The 16,404-nt window shown below is 41.7% G+C and overlaps 2 protein-coding genes across 10 annotated transcripts in view; one reads left to right on the top strand and one right to left on the bottom strand.

The window, feature by feature from the left end:
• Positions 1 to 7,463, top strand: part of CORIN (corin, serine peptidase) — a 136,784-nt gene extending 129,321 nt beyond the window's left edge. For all 9 annotated transcript variants that reach the window (XM_044417812.1, XM_044417809.1, XM_044417813.1 and 6 more), the window contains one exon: positions 409 to 7,463. In XM_044417812.1, coding sequence (XP_044273747.1) covers positions 409 to 591 — 183 coding nt within the window. In that variant the 3' untranslated portion in view covers positions 592 to 7,463. The remainder of the gene's footprint in view (positions 1 to 408) is intronic.
• Positions 6,918 to 16,404, bottom strand: part of ATP10D (ATPase phospholipid transporting 10D (putative)) — a 57,734-nt gene continuing 48,247 nt past the window's right edge. Inside the window, exons 21-22 of the mRNA XM_044418272.1 lie at positions 14,535 to 14,722; positions 6,918 to 12,796 (exon numbers count right to left, since the gene is read on the bottom strand). Of these exons, the coding sequence (XP_044274207.1) occupies positions 12,661 to 12,796; positions 14,535 to 14,722 (324 nt within the window). The 3' untranslated portion in view covers positions 6,918 to 12,660. The remainder of the gene's footprint in view (positions 12,797 to 14,534; positions 14,723 to 16,404) is intronic.

Raw genomic sequence — 16,404 nt, 5'->3', positions numbered from 1 at the left:
CAACTTACTCTGACAATAACTGGAGGCCTGCTTTCTCCAAGCTGTCCTCTCTCTCTTTTCCCAGAGTAGATTCCTGCTTCCCGGGAGTCCCAGGCTGACTCTTTTGCAAAGAGCTTTCCCTGAAATGTTCTATTGAAAAGTTCAGGCACACACCACCACCATCCATTGCTGATGGAGTCCTTTCCGGGGCACAGGGGAATAAGCTCAAAGCACTGCTGGTGGTCCTTTGGCCAGTGATCAGGATGGTTATGTCATTCACTGGAGTGGCCAGACTGTCATCAGTTCCGTGTGTCCTACTTCAAGTCCATAGGATTTGTTCAGCAACCACAATGACTTCAGTTCAGCCAGCTTTGGTGTTCCTTTGAACAAGCAGTGTTCTTCTATAGAATAATCTCCATTTCATTACAGGGTGACAGTGGAGGACCTCTTGTGTGTGAGCAGCCTGCTGGACGCTGGACATTGTTTGGTTTAACTTCTTGGGGCTCTGTTTGCTTTTCTAAAGTTTTGGGACCTGGAGTTTATAGTAATGTGTCTCACTTTATTGAATGGATTGAAAGGCAAATCTATATCCATACTTTTCTGCTCCGCTAATTCCTCTGGAGAAAAATGCTTTACTGACTGACCAAAGGTGGAGTCCAAGAACACCGTACTTTGAAGATACTGAACTGAAGAAATCTGGTGAATTCTTAATTGCCTGGGTTGCAGATGGCAGACAATGAATGGAACAGTGTAAAAGAATGCATTAATTCTCTGGTGCATCTGGGTATTAGTCAAATATTTTTATAAGGATTTCAGATTTTTTTTCTTTAGCTGTGCTGCATTACTTTCATGTACACTCACAAACAAAAAGCTTAAAGGAAGAATCAGATGGGTTCTCATTTAATACGATAACTTAAAACAATTAAAATTAGCAGTTCTGCAGAAGTAGTAGCTTTCTAAAACATCAAGAAAAATTCACACACACACACACACACACACACCCTACTGATGATTTCAGTTTCCATCACTTGCAATGAAGTGTTTGCATATTTGCAAAAGTTATCGGCACATCTATTCAAAATACTTCTTTTGGAAACTCAGCAATTTGCCTGCCCCCATCTCCAGTCGGCTTGATTTCATGTGCTGGATTTTGTCTTCATTCACTTTAACAGAATTGGGTGCTTCAGGTGCACATGTGAATTATGCCTATATTGGTTGCATTTATTGCTTAAGCCAGTGGCCATCCCTCTGTGTCTTTGGGGAAAGTGCAAACAAAGCAAGCCTGATTGCTATGGCAACAGTAAACCAATCATTTTAAAATGAGGATGACCGTTAAAGAAGACAAACTTTTTAAATGAAGAATCACAATATGGATAAAACAATGTCCGCGCAATTTTACGGCTGCTAGAAATAATACCAACACTTTAGAGGTTCCACACAAATCTCTAACCTCTAGTAGCTAATAAAAGTTTTGCTTTATAATCCCAGAAGCTGTTCTATATAAAATATACGACAGGAATTTACCTCTAACAGTGAGTTTTAAGGGGACTATTTTAGGAAGTAACACAGATTTTCAGTCCTCTGGATATGCCACTCATACGATTATGCTGAAATGCCCTCTTTCCATACTAACACAGGTTCAATACTACTCCACAAAATGGACTGCATCCATCTGCTGCTGACAGGAGACAAAGTGTGTACGGAGATAGACTGGAGAGACTCTTTGGGGCACTGTGCCCCTTTGTGCAGCCGTCCAGGTTTCTTCTGTTGCAACAGAAGGTAGATGGTCTCTGTTTGACTCAGCAAACTTCAAGGCTTAGCAATGAATCTCCAGTAAGAGGCAGAAAAGGGTAATCTTCTTTACATCAGCATTTTTGCAAGAGCAAGCCCTCATGTCCCCAGCCAGTGCTTACATCCAGATCGTATGACAGGGCAAGGATACAATGCAGCCTCTCAAAAGTTGCCCTTTCTCCCTTATATTTCACATGCTGCTTCAGCCATAGGACTTCTCTGCACAAGGCATTTATTGTGAGCTCATGATCCCTCACAGAAGTTGGTAAGGACTTTTCACAACATTGTTCTCCAGAGCCTCTTCTTTACATTGCATTTATATCCCACTTTTTATTTTCCTCTTGTGAGGAATCTAAGGCAACTTATATAGCTCAATTTTATCCTCACAACAACAACTCTGTGAGGTAGATTAGGCTGAGAGTGAGTGACTGGCCCAAAGTAACCTGGTGAGCTTCATAGCCAAGTAGGGGCTAGATCCCAGATCACTTGAGTTCCCAGTCCAGCACTCTCTCCACCACTCCATGCTGGCTCTTTTCCAGTCAGGTTTTAGAACAAGGAAATTTTGTCATTAAATTTCAAAGTGCAACATTCTGCAACAAAAGCCTCCTGTAAAGTGGGAAGTTTGCTGTATAACAGCTATACCACATTGCCACCTTGTAGCTGGTCAACAGAATATTTTAAAAGGCAGAGTAATATAAACCGGGCAGAACCCCCCCACACACAAGCCAATGACACACTTTTTCTCTCCAATAGATACAGAAAAAGCCCCAGTAAAGCAGCGAGTTAAACCACTCATATAGAGAAGCCTGTTGTGCTTGGAAACATCAATGCAGCACATCCAGTGAAAGCTTTTCTTATGTAATTGCACTGCCTCATTCATACAACATCATGTCTTCAAGTTGCGTTATCTTCTGGATATAGCCATCTCATGTTTTCCTACCAGTAGTTCTGTTTTTCCCCCTTTTTAACAAGAGAAAACATTGAGGTATAAGCAAGAATATGTGCACACTGCCATTTGATTGATAATGCTAGAACCGCTACTTGAGGAAGCATTCCAAGACCATCTTTAGCAACTGAGTAGGACAACCAAAGCCAGACAAACTCACCCATAACCTGCAGTTTCTTCAAGCTATTATTTTTCCTTCAGGATATTATTTTTCCTAAAGTTTTAAACTGCGTTAACTCAGGAGGACCTTACAACAACCTGGCCTAACGTAGAAAAAATAGTATCAGCTACAGAGGGAGGAAAAAAGTCAGGAATGGAGATAGTCGTATACTCTTAGGAGTGTAAAATGGCCACAGCTTCAGTCAAACTCTTTTAACTATTTTAGGGGCCTCAAACATGTAATGAGACCTCGGTGCAGTTCTGCCAAATCACATGCAGGGTTCAGTGAGAAAAGAGATACTGCTTGCGAATCCTCAGAACAAACCTCGTGACCCACATACCCCTGTATTATGGCAACTCTGACAATGGAGAATTTTCCTAAAGATTCTTAAAGATTATACCCTGCTCTTCAAATGCAAGACCGAGAAAAGAAAGAAGGCAGTGCACTGCACATTTCACCCAGCACTGCTAGGATTCTCACAAAGGGACACAGCATTGACTCAAAAGCCAGACTCACTACTAGCTCAGAGTCTGTTTGCTCTCCTTTGTGTCTTCAAGATGGAATAGTGTAGCAGCTAAGAGTTTGAGCTACAGATCATGAAATCTCTGGATTCTGTCATTAGCTCACTTTGCATTGTGGGAGGGAGTAATACTGAATTGCCTTACAGATATATTGTTTTTGCCTTACATATATACACTGTCACGAAACCATCAGGAATAGGTTAGCTCAGTTATTATGCATTGAATGGGCATAGGAAAAGGTAGGTTTCAAGGAATTAATAACAGTAAATGTGAGACTGCTGTGGGTATAGAATGGGAATTCATAATCTTATTATTTATAAAAGAAATGCAATGGTATCAGGGCTGGTCTTTCCTCCACATAATGGGAGGCTCAGTTCTTGAGAATGATCTAGGATAGATGAGCCATAGATGCCATCTCTGAGAATTCTACGATAGGATTTGTAGGTCTTTCAAAGAAAACATTGTGGTATCCCACATGCAGATAGCAAAAATCCCAGAGGGACTTGTTTACCACTCAGCTTATGTTCCCACAGTTCTGCTTGGTCAGAAACTCGTGCAGATTCAATAATCCCTTTGGTCCCTAGGGAGGGATTAGATGGTTGTCTTACTCTGTTTTGATAATCCAAGCAACTATGTGAGGTTCAACTCTTTCAGAGATTCTAGTCTCCGTGCTAGCTGTGGTACCATAATGCACCATGGTATGAAAAGATCTGACGGATGTTGGTTTCTGGGTGCCACTGAGGCCATCACACAGGAAGCGTCTTTGTTTTTATTTCAATGAGCTGCATTATCAGAATTTGGTGATTGGTTTCTCCAGCTCACACAGGTCATTCCTGAACTGTTGGTTACTGTGGGATCAGGAAATATGCATTTATACTTATCCATGACAAAGAGCATATCATGAGAATGAACGATGCACAGTGCCCCCATAACAGCAGGCTGTCTCATGTGACACAGCTTCCTGATCAAACAGAAGAATTCTTTCTAATGAGTCCAGGCCATTACAGCATTTAGAAATAATCATGTGCTCAGTAAGATATGAGATTTTTCTGTCTCTAGACAGGGAATTCAGGCTTGATTGACACTGGGCAGGTTCATATGATGTGCTAAAGCACCCTGTGAATAAGCTACACATGGAACAACCCATGATGTATGTAACCAACAATTAAGCTCCAGGAATTAGATGGCTCCACAGGCTTGTTCTTGCCTTCCTTCCCTCAGTGTCCCTTGCAGCTCCAAACAGTTCTGAAGCCATTCCCGCGCCCCACGCCCAAACACACACACACAGGACTATATGTAAATACAATGTCTGGGAAGGAAATACAGGCAAAATTTGCACACCTGCAGTAATCACTCCATTACTGCCAATGCATGTGTTTCCTTTTCATTTACTGCCCTGTTCTTAAAGTGGCACAGATTTTCACTTCCCAGCTATTAAATTCATGTCTGTTTCCCAATCTAACAAGTTGTGCAAATATTCTTGACTTGTTAAAAAGATGGCAAAATGGGACAGAGTAAATGGCAACCCAGCACTAGCATTGCTTAATCTCACCCTCACCCTCATTCATTTCATCCCATTCAGGCACCATTGCAGCATTTTCTTGTTTTTGCTTTACAACTATTAGGGAACCATAATAACTACAGCAGTAAATGCTCCAAAAGCAGCCATGAAATGGTGCTCTGGGTGGTGGGAACCCATCTCTTCCCTTTCTAGAGCTGTTGGATAATCAGAAAAGTGCTGGAGGGAGATTGAGAAGTCTCATTTCAGTGCTTCACACTGAGAGGATTACATTGCTAGGTGAGATAAATTGCCCTCCCCTCCCACTTTGGTGCAAATTCCTTTGCTGCCCTTTTTGGTGCATTTCACTTGGTAACTCAGCAATTAGACAATGTGTGCATTAGCCCATTTTACCTTGTCAGTTTTCTTGTATGTTGCCACTCCTTAGCACTTGGTTTGAGAGCCAAATATCCAAGGAAATTGATCAGGGAAGACTATGCATATTGGACAGTCATAAGAGCGCATTTGTGAAAGGTTGACAAAAAGAAATCAAAAATATTAGAAATAGCTTTGCACAATTTTCTGGGGTAAGAAAGGTCATTTTTAGGAGCAAGTACTTGCCTTTCTGTTCCGTATACCAATGGTTTACTTCTGGAATCTAAATGTGGTCCCAGAAGCATTACTTAAATTGTCTGTCAAGCCAGCTTGTTGGGTCACACTGTACTTTCTGTACAACTAATTAGCCTTTTTACCATTATAATCAGTAGGAGGGTATGGACTCTCCCTAACTAGTACACCATGCTGAAGGATAAAATTGTTCTTTAACCAAAAATGGGCTCTGAGCCCAAGATGACTTCTATTTCATTTTCCCCTCATAATCTAGACTTGCTGTTATCTGGTCCTTATTCACACACTAGATGTTAGGAGAGTGGTTTTTAGTTTCAGCTCTAGAACAGACACTACTCTGTTAGCTAAAGATAAGCAGAAAAGCTGAAACACAATCAATCATGCAGAAATGGAAGGCTAAGGTTTCCAGGGCTTCTCCCCAGCACAAATTAACGTTTCCAGCTTTGGTGGGGGAATGCAGAACAGCTGCTTGGCCATCATTCTTTGTCAGGCATTACAGGGTAAATAAACCCATCCCTAAATTGGTTGCCTTTGGTTCCAGACTAAGGGCACAATCCCAGGATTATTTAGACAGAAAAAAGTCCTACAATGTTGCTTTCTCTTGACAGCTCCCTAAATTGATTTGCTCCATTTTTTGCAGATTCTAATGAACCTGCACTGATTCTGTTCAATTTGTCCTATTCTTAAACTGCTTTGATACAGTCCATCTTGTGGAATGGCACCTGTCTGCAATTTTCTCTCCTACATCTGCACTGGAAACAGACCCTAGTTAATGTTTTTCAAAGACCACATACCCAGCAATCTAAAATATATTAGTCAAAGTTGAAAATAGGCTTTGATATACAGAAGTTGTAGGACAAATTTGGAATTTTATTGCTTGATCAGATCTTGCAGGATTGCCACATGGTCCAGATTATTGTTAGAGTAGAACTTATAATTAGCGTTCTTCTCTTTTGATGCACCTTATGTAGTATGTAATATACAGTGTCCACTGTATTACTAAATTTTACTATTTATATGGATTGAAAAGCTTCAATTCGTTCAGCATTGTATCTCTTTTTTTCAACAAAAAGTAACCCTTTGCCTTTTCTAATGTTTGTGTTCATTCCGTGGGATTGAAGGTCAGTAAAAGTGAGCAAACTCCCAAGCAAATTCCAGACATGATATTAAGTGTCATAGGTACCATTATCTGCAGCACATGTGGCACATGGACAAATGGCTCCATGGGACTGTATCAGTGAGTACACAACTGCATGAAGAAAACTGACCCCTTTCATGGGTTCAGCTGTCAGAAAAAATGTGGCCATGTTCATGCTGTTTCCCACACACTCATATACCTATGTATGGACTCATCCAAAATAGGCCAAGTGTATTATTATTTAAAATACGGTGGCCTATTTTTCTTACTGCATGTACGAAATTCATTATGGCACTTTTGTCATGTGCACTGAACCACCAAAAAGCACAAAATACCAGCATGCCTGGAATGTGAGGTAATCTACATAGCTTATCACAGGCATGCTGGCCAGTTTAGGACAGATCAGACTGTCATATCCACAGAGGGAAAAATCTGAGCTGAAGTAAGTACAAACTGTATCTGTTGTTCCCTTGATTTCAGCAAGGCAACACTGAAATTAATTGGCGATTGGGTGGACAGTGGAATTCCCAACACTTTCTCCTAATTCAGATTGCCATGCAAAAATGCACATTTGCTTAATTTGAATTTTCTTAGACAGAATTTCCAGTTAGGATACAATTGGATGGGGGCTTTTTCTTGTTTATTTTTTAACTTTAAAAATGAATTTTTACCATTAACATCTATAAACAATGTGTAATATTGTAATTATTTAAAAGTTATTTTTCAAGAACATATGTAAACCTAAGTTCAAAAGTGTTCATGATTTAAAATATAATATCCACAATGGTTTTGTTCATGTTGAATTTATGTAAGATTCCATTCTAGCCTTCACTCAGATCTAAGATAATTTGCATGAACTAACTTGTGCATCAGACTGAAAAATGAGCACCATGGTGATGCTGCATCATTATCCTATGAACTGTTACAATTTGCTATTCATATACTATGCATGACTTCAGTAGGTTTAGTCCCAGGTAATGGGCACTGGATTACAGTAAGAAAAGACTTTCTAAGTTAAAATAAGGAGCGCCATCCTGTGCTCGCTGAAGAAAAAGTCCCACATCTCCCAGCATTCTCTGGTAGGCATTGGCTGCTTGGGGTATGCTGGTAATCGTAGGGTTTTTCCCATTTCAGTATGCATAGGATTGTGACCTAGGGGGACTTGCAGACAAATTCAGCCCTGTCCTAAACTTCCCAGTTTTCCAGCCTTCGCTCACTAATTACCTATAAAACACTGCTACTCCCCATGTCCCCTGGCTGAGTTTGATGGTCTCCCCCCACTTCTTGGTCTTTTTGGATCTTTCTTTTCTTAACTCGTTCTATTCTCCCTGCCACTCTTTAAAGAAAAACTGTGTGCTGAGGCTCAACTTGCAGTACTGCAGTGTATTTTCTAATAATTTCCTCCACAATATGCGCTGAAAAGATTTATTTCTATATATAGCACTAGTTTTTTTTATACTGCTCCCCCCCTTTCTGTATGATCATGCCAATGCTTTCTGTGGGTTTTAAAGTACCAGATGTCACTCTTCTGATCCAGTCATTTTTTTCCACATGGGTGGCCATACATAGGCAACCCATTGTATCCAAAGTTTATAAGAGGAGACACCCCCCTTTCTTTGATAGGATTCCTGGTCCAATATTGTTTTACTGCCACCAGTGAAGCAGCATATGCAACCCATGTCAAGTCAACAAACAAGTCTGTTTTTGTTTCAACCCCATTTAAAGCAAAAATGCATGTATTTATTTACTTTTTAAAAAAAAGATCTGTGAACAAAAACCATTTCAGCTTCCCACCCTTGTAGGAGCAGATCACCCTGAATAAGGTTTTTGAGCAAGTTACTCATAGCAGTGATCAAGTATTCCAGCAGGAAGATGGTGGGAAATGAGCTTCTTGGCTCAGGGTACTTCCATACAAAGAGCTTTTAGTGTTACCAGTCAAAAGGCACTGTATACCTATTCTGTCTTGTCGTCCTCAATGGATTTTTTTATGGTAAGAAAAAAGATGGGAGAAGCTGTGGGAATACATAGGAAGGGTTGCAAATAAAGCATGATATCATCTGGTTCTCCTGTAAAATTCTGTGTTTAAGGCAGGGTGACTGCACAAGAAAAAAGCCTTGTCTGGCAGTCTCATCAGTCAATGTATGACCACTACCCTGGCCCAGATGAAAGTTTGTCAGGACCTGGGACCAACCATTAATAAATCAGGGAGCCACTAAGGTATTTGAACTATTATAATGTATTTATATATTGTGGAATGGTGACTCATTTCAGTGCCATCAAATTTACATCTTATCATCGTAACATCTTGGGGATCCATTTCAAAGATGTGTTTGGAACATGCCATGGGCATCAAAGTAGTAGAGTTATTTTTTTAATGACCCATAGGTGGCACTATTGGATTGCATACCTCTCCATGGCCCCTTAAAAGGGCTGGAATGGTGAATGCAGGCCAGCTTCAATGTTTTTTTTTAATTCACCTCTCCTTTCCTGTACTGATTGCCTAGGTCATGATACAAGGGTATCTGGAATCTCTTTTCAGACATACAGTATACACAAATGTAGTTTTCCATTTGTTTACCATGCCCATTTAGTCCAAGTCAGTTGTTGTTTTCTACATTTCAGTATCATATATTTTTTGCTGTTGTTCTACAGATGTGGCATAACTTCAGCACATTAACTAAAACCATTTCCAGCTTCTTTGTATTTTCAGTTACACATATGTAAAATTTCACAATTAATTTAACTTTACTTATATCTATTCAAACATGCATTTTTGTGGCAGACTGGAAAGAACACCCTTGAACACAATGGTTTAAACAGAAGTTAAGGTTTAAGTTAATGTAGCTAGGTACAATTCACAGATGATCGACATCGCCGAGCTTATGACCAGTGCTGCTAATCACATATACCTATTTCTCCACGAAATGTGGAACCCTGGGAAAGCTTTACTTCATGGCCTTAGAAGTGGGCATGGCCAATTTCTAGCCTGTGATCAAAGCATGAACCAGCCATTGGATGTCACCATATAGCTCTAGTGCTGAACCAGAATTGTACAGGCGGTCCAATTACCTTTTGTTGGGCCCTACGCAGGTCCAGTGACATCAAGGGTTGAATGATGTCATTGTGTATCTTCGGCCCATTTTGCTTTTCCTTCACAATGAGAGGATCTGATGTGTCTCTCAGCAAGGAAAAGGGCAGTCAGTCAGTGTTGGAAGGAGCAAGTGTTCCTCCCAGCACTGTCTGAAGCGCCTGTCATACAAAGCCACTCGGCCAGCACTGAGAAAAGAAGTTGTTCCCTCACCTCAAGTGCTGGCTAAGTCTTTAGCTTTGGGCAGCGTGTGTTGTCCCAGTAGCGGGTGGTCAGCACCATACAAAGCTACTTGTCCAGCATTGGTCAAGCCCCTGGCACTTGCATCCTCTGAGACTGGAGAAAATGGGGATTCCTCTGGATGCTGCTGGACTGGCAGGTTTCCTCCAGGGTGAGGGCTTGGAAGCCAAGTTCTACTCCCCAGAAAAACCCAAGGAGATTTCTTTGGCCAAATGTGGTATTGTTCCTGGCCAGGGTTACATCACATTGCTGACTTCTCTGGTTCAGCTGAAAGTATCCTAAGCCAGAGGCTCTCAAATCTTTTTAGGGCACAATTCAGTGCTTTCCACTCCAGATGTACATAAGCCTCTGAGCTTGGCACATTCCTTTTCTTCCTCTTTGAGGCAGTTACATCCTTGGAGAGATAGCCAACAAGCTTCTTTCTGAGGGGGCTTTGAATATTGCTTCAAAACTAAGAGCCTTTCCTGCTCATGCTTTTACATTAGTCATCATGCAACTGTAGAACTGAAATGTGAGGCACTTAATTCCTTAACGGAAAACTCTTCCCCAGTCATGGCATCATTAGTAACCTTGATGCAGTGGATCAGGATTCTGTATGTTCATACTTGAAAAAAAGAAATCATATGAGCTTCTGCAAATTTGCATTATAAAATTACTGGTATCATAGCACCATCCTGACTACAGGAATAAGAGAACAGGCACTGAGAATGCTCTCTATGTCCCATGTAAGCAACAGGACTAATTTGTTGTGACTCTGGTTCAACCTGTTTCAATTAGTTTAGCTAGGTTAAGGCCAAAGAGAATACCACTTGAGGACCAAACTTTGTATGAGTTCCAAATGGCCTTCAGCATCACTTTCAATGTACTCCTCAGAGGCCTCTTTGTGTTAGATTAAATTCTGTCAGAAGTCTGTAACCATAGTCCTGAAACACCCTCCATGCTGCACTTAGCAGGAAGAAGCATTCTCTGGTTCCTATAACAGGCTACCTTAAAAAAAAAAATCAAAACAGAACACTAATGTCAATATTTTGCTATTTAGTGGTAGCTGTTTTTGCAGCTCATCTGCAAAGAAGCAAATATATCCAATTTCCCCTCCAATAAGCAGTGCTAAAGTCACAAAATGAAAACATGATATATGGTAATGAATTTTGTTCCTAATAACTTTTATCTGACGCATCTGGCTTTCTAGAATAAGCCATCTGTGTGTTTGTCCAGGCCAGGCTTTTCTTATTTTTCATATGAAGAAATGTGATATGATGATACAGGGATTAACATGCCCTCCTCTAGGATATGAAGTCCAACTAGAAAAATGTACTTCCAGATGAGGCTATTATTAGGCAATTATCCTGTCTCCTTCACGTTCCAGACAATGTTGTCTCTTACTACTAACTCTCCTGTGTTTTCCTGATGCATCTTCCATCTTTTTTGTGGTTGGTGTTTAGACACACACACTTGGACTAGAAGGGGTAGCTCCTTCATAATATATAGCATCTACTACAAGATGGTCTGAAGAGGATCTAAGCCATACTTTTAGAAATGATTACTGAGGGCCTGATGCAATCCCCAAGAGAAAAGGAGCCATACATAAATTTACTCAGAATATCTCAAGTTCAGCAGTATAGCTAAGAGGAGCCCTGTGCCAAGGGAATCCCCAATCCCAAACACCTTTCCACTGGTATTCATGGAGCCTCCTTTTACAGTTAGGTCTCCTCAAAGCCAGTCTGTTACAGAGAGAGGCAGGGCCACACCAGAGGAGGTACTATAGATAATAGAAATATCTATTTGAAAAGAGCAAATGTAAAACTATGCGCTCGCATTCACATAATCATCATAATTTATATAAAATGCTTCACTTGTGTAGAAATCTGTCGGTCCCACATCCTCTGCTGGTTTCTTCTCCAGAGAAATGGCTTCAAACATGCCATATTTAGTCTAGTAGTCTTGCTTGGTGAAGAATACTGCTTAGCTGTTTGCAGATAGCTGTCTGCAGGAGGAACTGCTAATGCCCCATGTCCCAGAACTGAGCATTATAATAATAAAATAGAATAACATTCTTTCAAAGTTCAGAAAGCCCAAAGCCTCCCCACCTAGCCAGTCTTCAGCAGCAGCTTTTCCATGGTCATATTCAATGAATTCTCATATTAGTTCTCTGATACGGGACAAGGGACATCAGGTTTTTTGGCATTTCTAGAATTCATAATGCCTACTTATATCTTGAATAAATTATTATGAGTGCTTTCTTTAAAAGTGCAAGCAATGGATAGCGGCTGCATGCAAAGGAACAATAATGGGAGACCCTCCTAGTTTTGGATGAGTCAGAGTAAGAATATGTTAAAGGCTTCTATTTGCCTTAGGAAGAATCCAAAACAGCCTTATTCAGCGTGGTTCTCTTCAGAAATGAGCTCCAGGTTTCCAGTTTAAGAACCATTAGCTTCATAGGTTCTAGAACAGAATTCCTTTGAGAGTGTAAAACATCCCAGTGCCCTCACAACTCGCTTGCCACCATGGCCATATGGGTTCTGGATAATGAATCTGAAAAGGCACTCTTGCTCAGGCTGTCTCCAAAACTGTTATGAAATGGGATCAGGTGTGTTGACAACATTGATGAAACAGCTTATTTTGTGGAGTCAGCAGGATGGGAAGGCACAGAATTCCTGTGTGCCTGCTGGTGATCAACTCTCGGTGAGTGAGTCTATTTTTTCACTGTGCCGCAGTTTCTTCCATCCTTTATGGGCCTTTACGTCAAACTGCTTAGCTTTCAGCAGGGGCGTTGGAAATACTGTGTTCTGGATCACCCTGAACATATACCTACAACAAAAGTGGAAAGGCAAAGAAACTGTATTGTCATGGAGTAAATGTGTTTGGGTAAGTGGCCTTTTTGTGAAATTATTCTGAATAGGGAAAGAATATGCTTACTACCCAAGGTAGCCATAAAGCACTTTTTCTCCCTGCCCCTTCCCTCCAGCAATGAAGTTTTGTGATACAGAAGTTGACACCAAAATGAATTTTCCTCCTCCCTTCCTCACGAAAATGAAATGGCACCACTCTTAGGGAGGGTTGCCCTGCTTACTGAATTGATCTGCTTGTTCGACCTGGTGTTAGATTACTGGGCTGAGAAAAGAGGTGGTCTGCAAGAGGTAGACTGGCTTGCAACAGCCACGTGCTCATGGGAGCGGGGAGATGGAGGGCCCATGGTGGTTTCTATTTCTCACTGTGCTGGCCATGCTACTTGCCTGATTACCCGTGTGGCATGCGGCTTCGCAAATTGTGCAAACCTGGCTATGTGCCCAGCAGGGGGTGGCTTTGAAAGCACCCCGACTCCTGCAACAACCACTGTAGTCCCCAGCCATCTCCCTGCCAATGCCTTGCTCTGGAGGGCAAAGCAAGCAGCATCTGGCCAGGGGTAGAGCATGAAAGGACAGCTGTGGCAATGGGATGGCTTGCACTAGAGGTGATTTCCATCGGTGGCATCATTAACATTCGAGCAATCCAAGTGTTGGGTTTTACCCCCCTCTCCCCGCTTTTCTGATTCTTCCACCATGTAGCTTAATAGGGTAGCCCTATTATGAATGGGAAAAAAATCCTCCCTATCCACTTTCTCCACAGGCTGGGCTAAATCTCTTCCTACTGACATGCGGCTTTCTATGTGGACCATCTGTCTGTGTTCGTGTGCATGGCTGAACCTTTCGTCATGTGAGCCCCCTGAACACTTGGAGTGGCAGGCTAAACCCAGATCAAGCACATCCATGAGAGCTATCGTAGAATCACAAGAGAGCTGGAAATGGCAAGAAGGCCATCAGGTCCAACCCCCTGCTCAGTGCAGAGCCCCAGGTTAAACCATCCCTCTCAGATGACTGTCCAGTTACATCTTGAATGCCTCAAGTTTGGGGAAACCCACACCCTCCCCAGGTAATTGATACCATTGTCGTACTACTTTAACAGTCAGGAAGTTCTTACTGATGTTCAGCCAGAATCTGGCTTACTGTAACTTGAGCCCATTATTCTGTATCTAGGATGACTGAGAAGTGATCCTGACCTTCCTCTGTAGGACAACTTTTTCAGTTCTTGAAGAATGTTATCATAGCTCCCCTCAATCTTCCCAAGGATATTTATGCACAATTATTTCAATCTCTCCTTGCAGGGCTTTGTTTCCAGTCCCCAGATCTTCCTTCCTGCCCTGCTCTGAACCCTTTCCCGCTTGCCTAAGAAGAATGAAGCCTTTTTGTTTGGCTTTGACTGGTACAGCTATTCATAAATGTTTTGGTCAAAAGATCTTGAATATTGCTAAGGGCTTTTCTTTTGTTTGTTTAAGCAAACACCTTGGAATGCAAACTGTGCATATAACAAGCAGGTGTCTGAACAGACATCTATTGTACAGGCACATTCAGCAAATGGCCAGAATTAGCTGTGACTGCAACTCCCCTGCTGTTTTTATATTCAGTGGGAAAACCTAGGTCTGATGCTTTGTAATATGTGAAATGGCCCTTTAAGGCATGGTGGGTCACCCCAAAATAAATTCCATCTACCCGCTAAAGCAGTAAAATACCTTGGAAGAAGAGCCGCAAGAACTGTGATGGTGCAAATCAGATAAAACTTTGGATCACCCAGTTGTCTCTGCATTATCCAATATGGATTGGCTGGTGGATTGCAGAGGACACAGGTAGCTCCAAAAATCCCAGTAACACCAAAGAACAATACGATGCTACCAGCTATTACAAGCATGTGTATCGGATTCTGAAATAAATTAAAACAGAAGGTCAAACTGAATGTTTTTCATTTCTGAAAAACCAAAAAGCAGAGATACAGGCTTGTGCTCGCTCGCGCTCTCGCTCTCTCTCACCCCCCCCCCAAATGAGCAATGCCTCCATTCTTCCTTGGTGTTTCTCCTGGCTATTAAAGGGCCAGCAGCCTCTTTCTACTGGCATTGGCTTCTCCTAGGAAATGAAATTTGTAGAAGGGGGAGCCAGGAGTCTCTAGAGAAGTCCAAAGTCTGCTCCTCAGAATCCAAAGGAAATGGCACCTCCTGGAGGTTGCAGGGACCAGATAAGGAGAATGTGAAACAGTGGGTCCAGGAACTGGTTCTGCTGTCTTCCCAGAGCCACTGTCACTGGAAGCTTCAGTTCCTAAGGGATGCCAGCTCTGGGCCATGACCTAGTGGAACCTCTCCCATGCTCTTGCAGGCCAGAATCACACTTGCAATCAGAGGGTAGGCAAGCTGATTTAAACAGCTTCTGATCTAATGAGTGTTATGGAAAATTGACAGCTTCTGGCCTGTGTGAGCTCCCCTTCCTGCACAAAGAGAAATAAAGTGCTTCCTTCACCTCCTGTTGATGCCAGCTTGATCCTTGAGGATACCATGGATTCTGATAAAATGGAAGAAATGCAGCCTATGGAAAAAACTGAGTCGACTTTCCATATAAAACAAGGTTCTGATCCCTTACATCTATGAAACATGCACAGACCAAAATCAGAATAAAGAACTCCAAGCTCTGAGGTCCTTTAGACAGTATGATTGTCACTAAATATCATTCTTTTAAAAGAAAAAAGCATTCTGCCATGAGAGTGGTATCATCTGCATATCTGAGGTTGTTGATATTTCTCTGGGCAATCTTAATTCCAACTTGTGATACATCTAGCCCTGCCTTTCTCATGATGTGCTCTGCATATAAGTTAAATAGGCAGGGAAACAGTATACAAGCCTTGCCGAACTCCTTTCTCAATTTTGAACCAATCAGTGGTTCTGTGTCCTGTTGCTTCTTGAGCTACATATAGGTTTCTCAAGAGACAAATAAGATGGTCTGGTACTCCCATCTCTTTAAGAACGTGCCACAATTTGTTGTGATCCACACAGTCAAAGGCTTTAGCATAATCAATGAAACAGAAGGAGATGTTTTTCTGGAACTCCCTAGCTTTCTCCATGATCCAGTGTATGTTGTCGATTTGATCTCTAGTTCCTCTGCCTATTCAAAATCCTGTCTGTACTTCTGGTAGTTCTCAGACCACATACTGCTGGAGCCTAGCTTGTAGGATTTTGAGCATAACTTTGCCAGCATGTGAAATTAGTGCAATGGTGCGGTAGTTTGAACATTCTTTGGCATTGCCCTTCTTTGGGATCGGAATGTAAACTGACCTTTTCCAATCCTGTGGCCACTGTTGAGTTTTCCAAGTTTGCTGGCATATTGAGTGCAGCACTTTTACTGCATCATCTTTTAAGATTTTGAATAGCTCAGCTGGAATGCTGTCATCTCCACTAGCTTTGTTGTTGCTCAGACTTCCTAAGGCCCATTTGACTTCACATTCCAGAATGTCTGGCTCGAGGTCAGTGACCACCCCATCGTGGTTATCAGGGATGTTAAGCTCTTTCTTGTATAGTTCTTCTGTGTAATCTTGCCACCTCTTCTTAATCTCTTCTGCCT

This window comes from Varanus komodoensis, unplaced genomic scaffold, assembly GCF_004798865.1.
Source record: "Varanus komodoensis strain SLA01 unplaced genomic scaffold, ASM479886v1 scaffold9, whole genome shotgun sequence".
In the NCBI taxonomy this organism is placed as follows: domain Eukaryota; kingdom Metazoa; phylum Chordata; class Lepidosauria; order Squamata; family Varanidae; genus Varanus; species Varanus komodoensis.
This window is presented reverse-complemented; position numbering and strand designations above follow the sequence as displayed.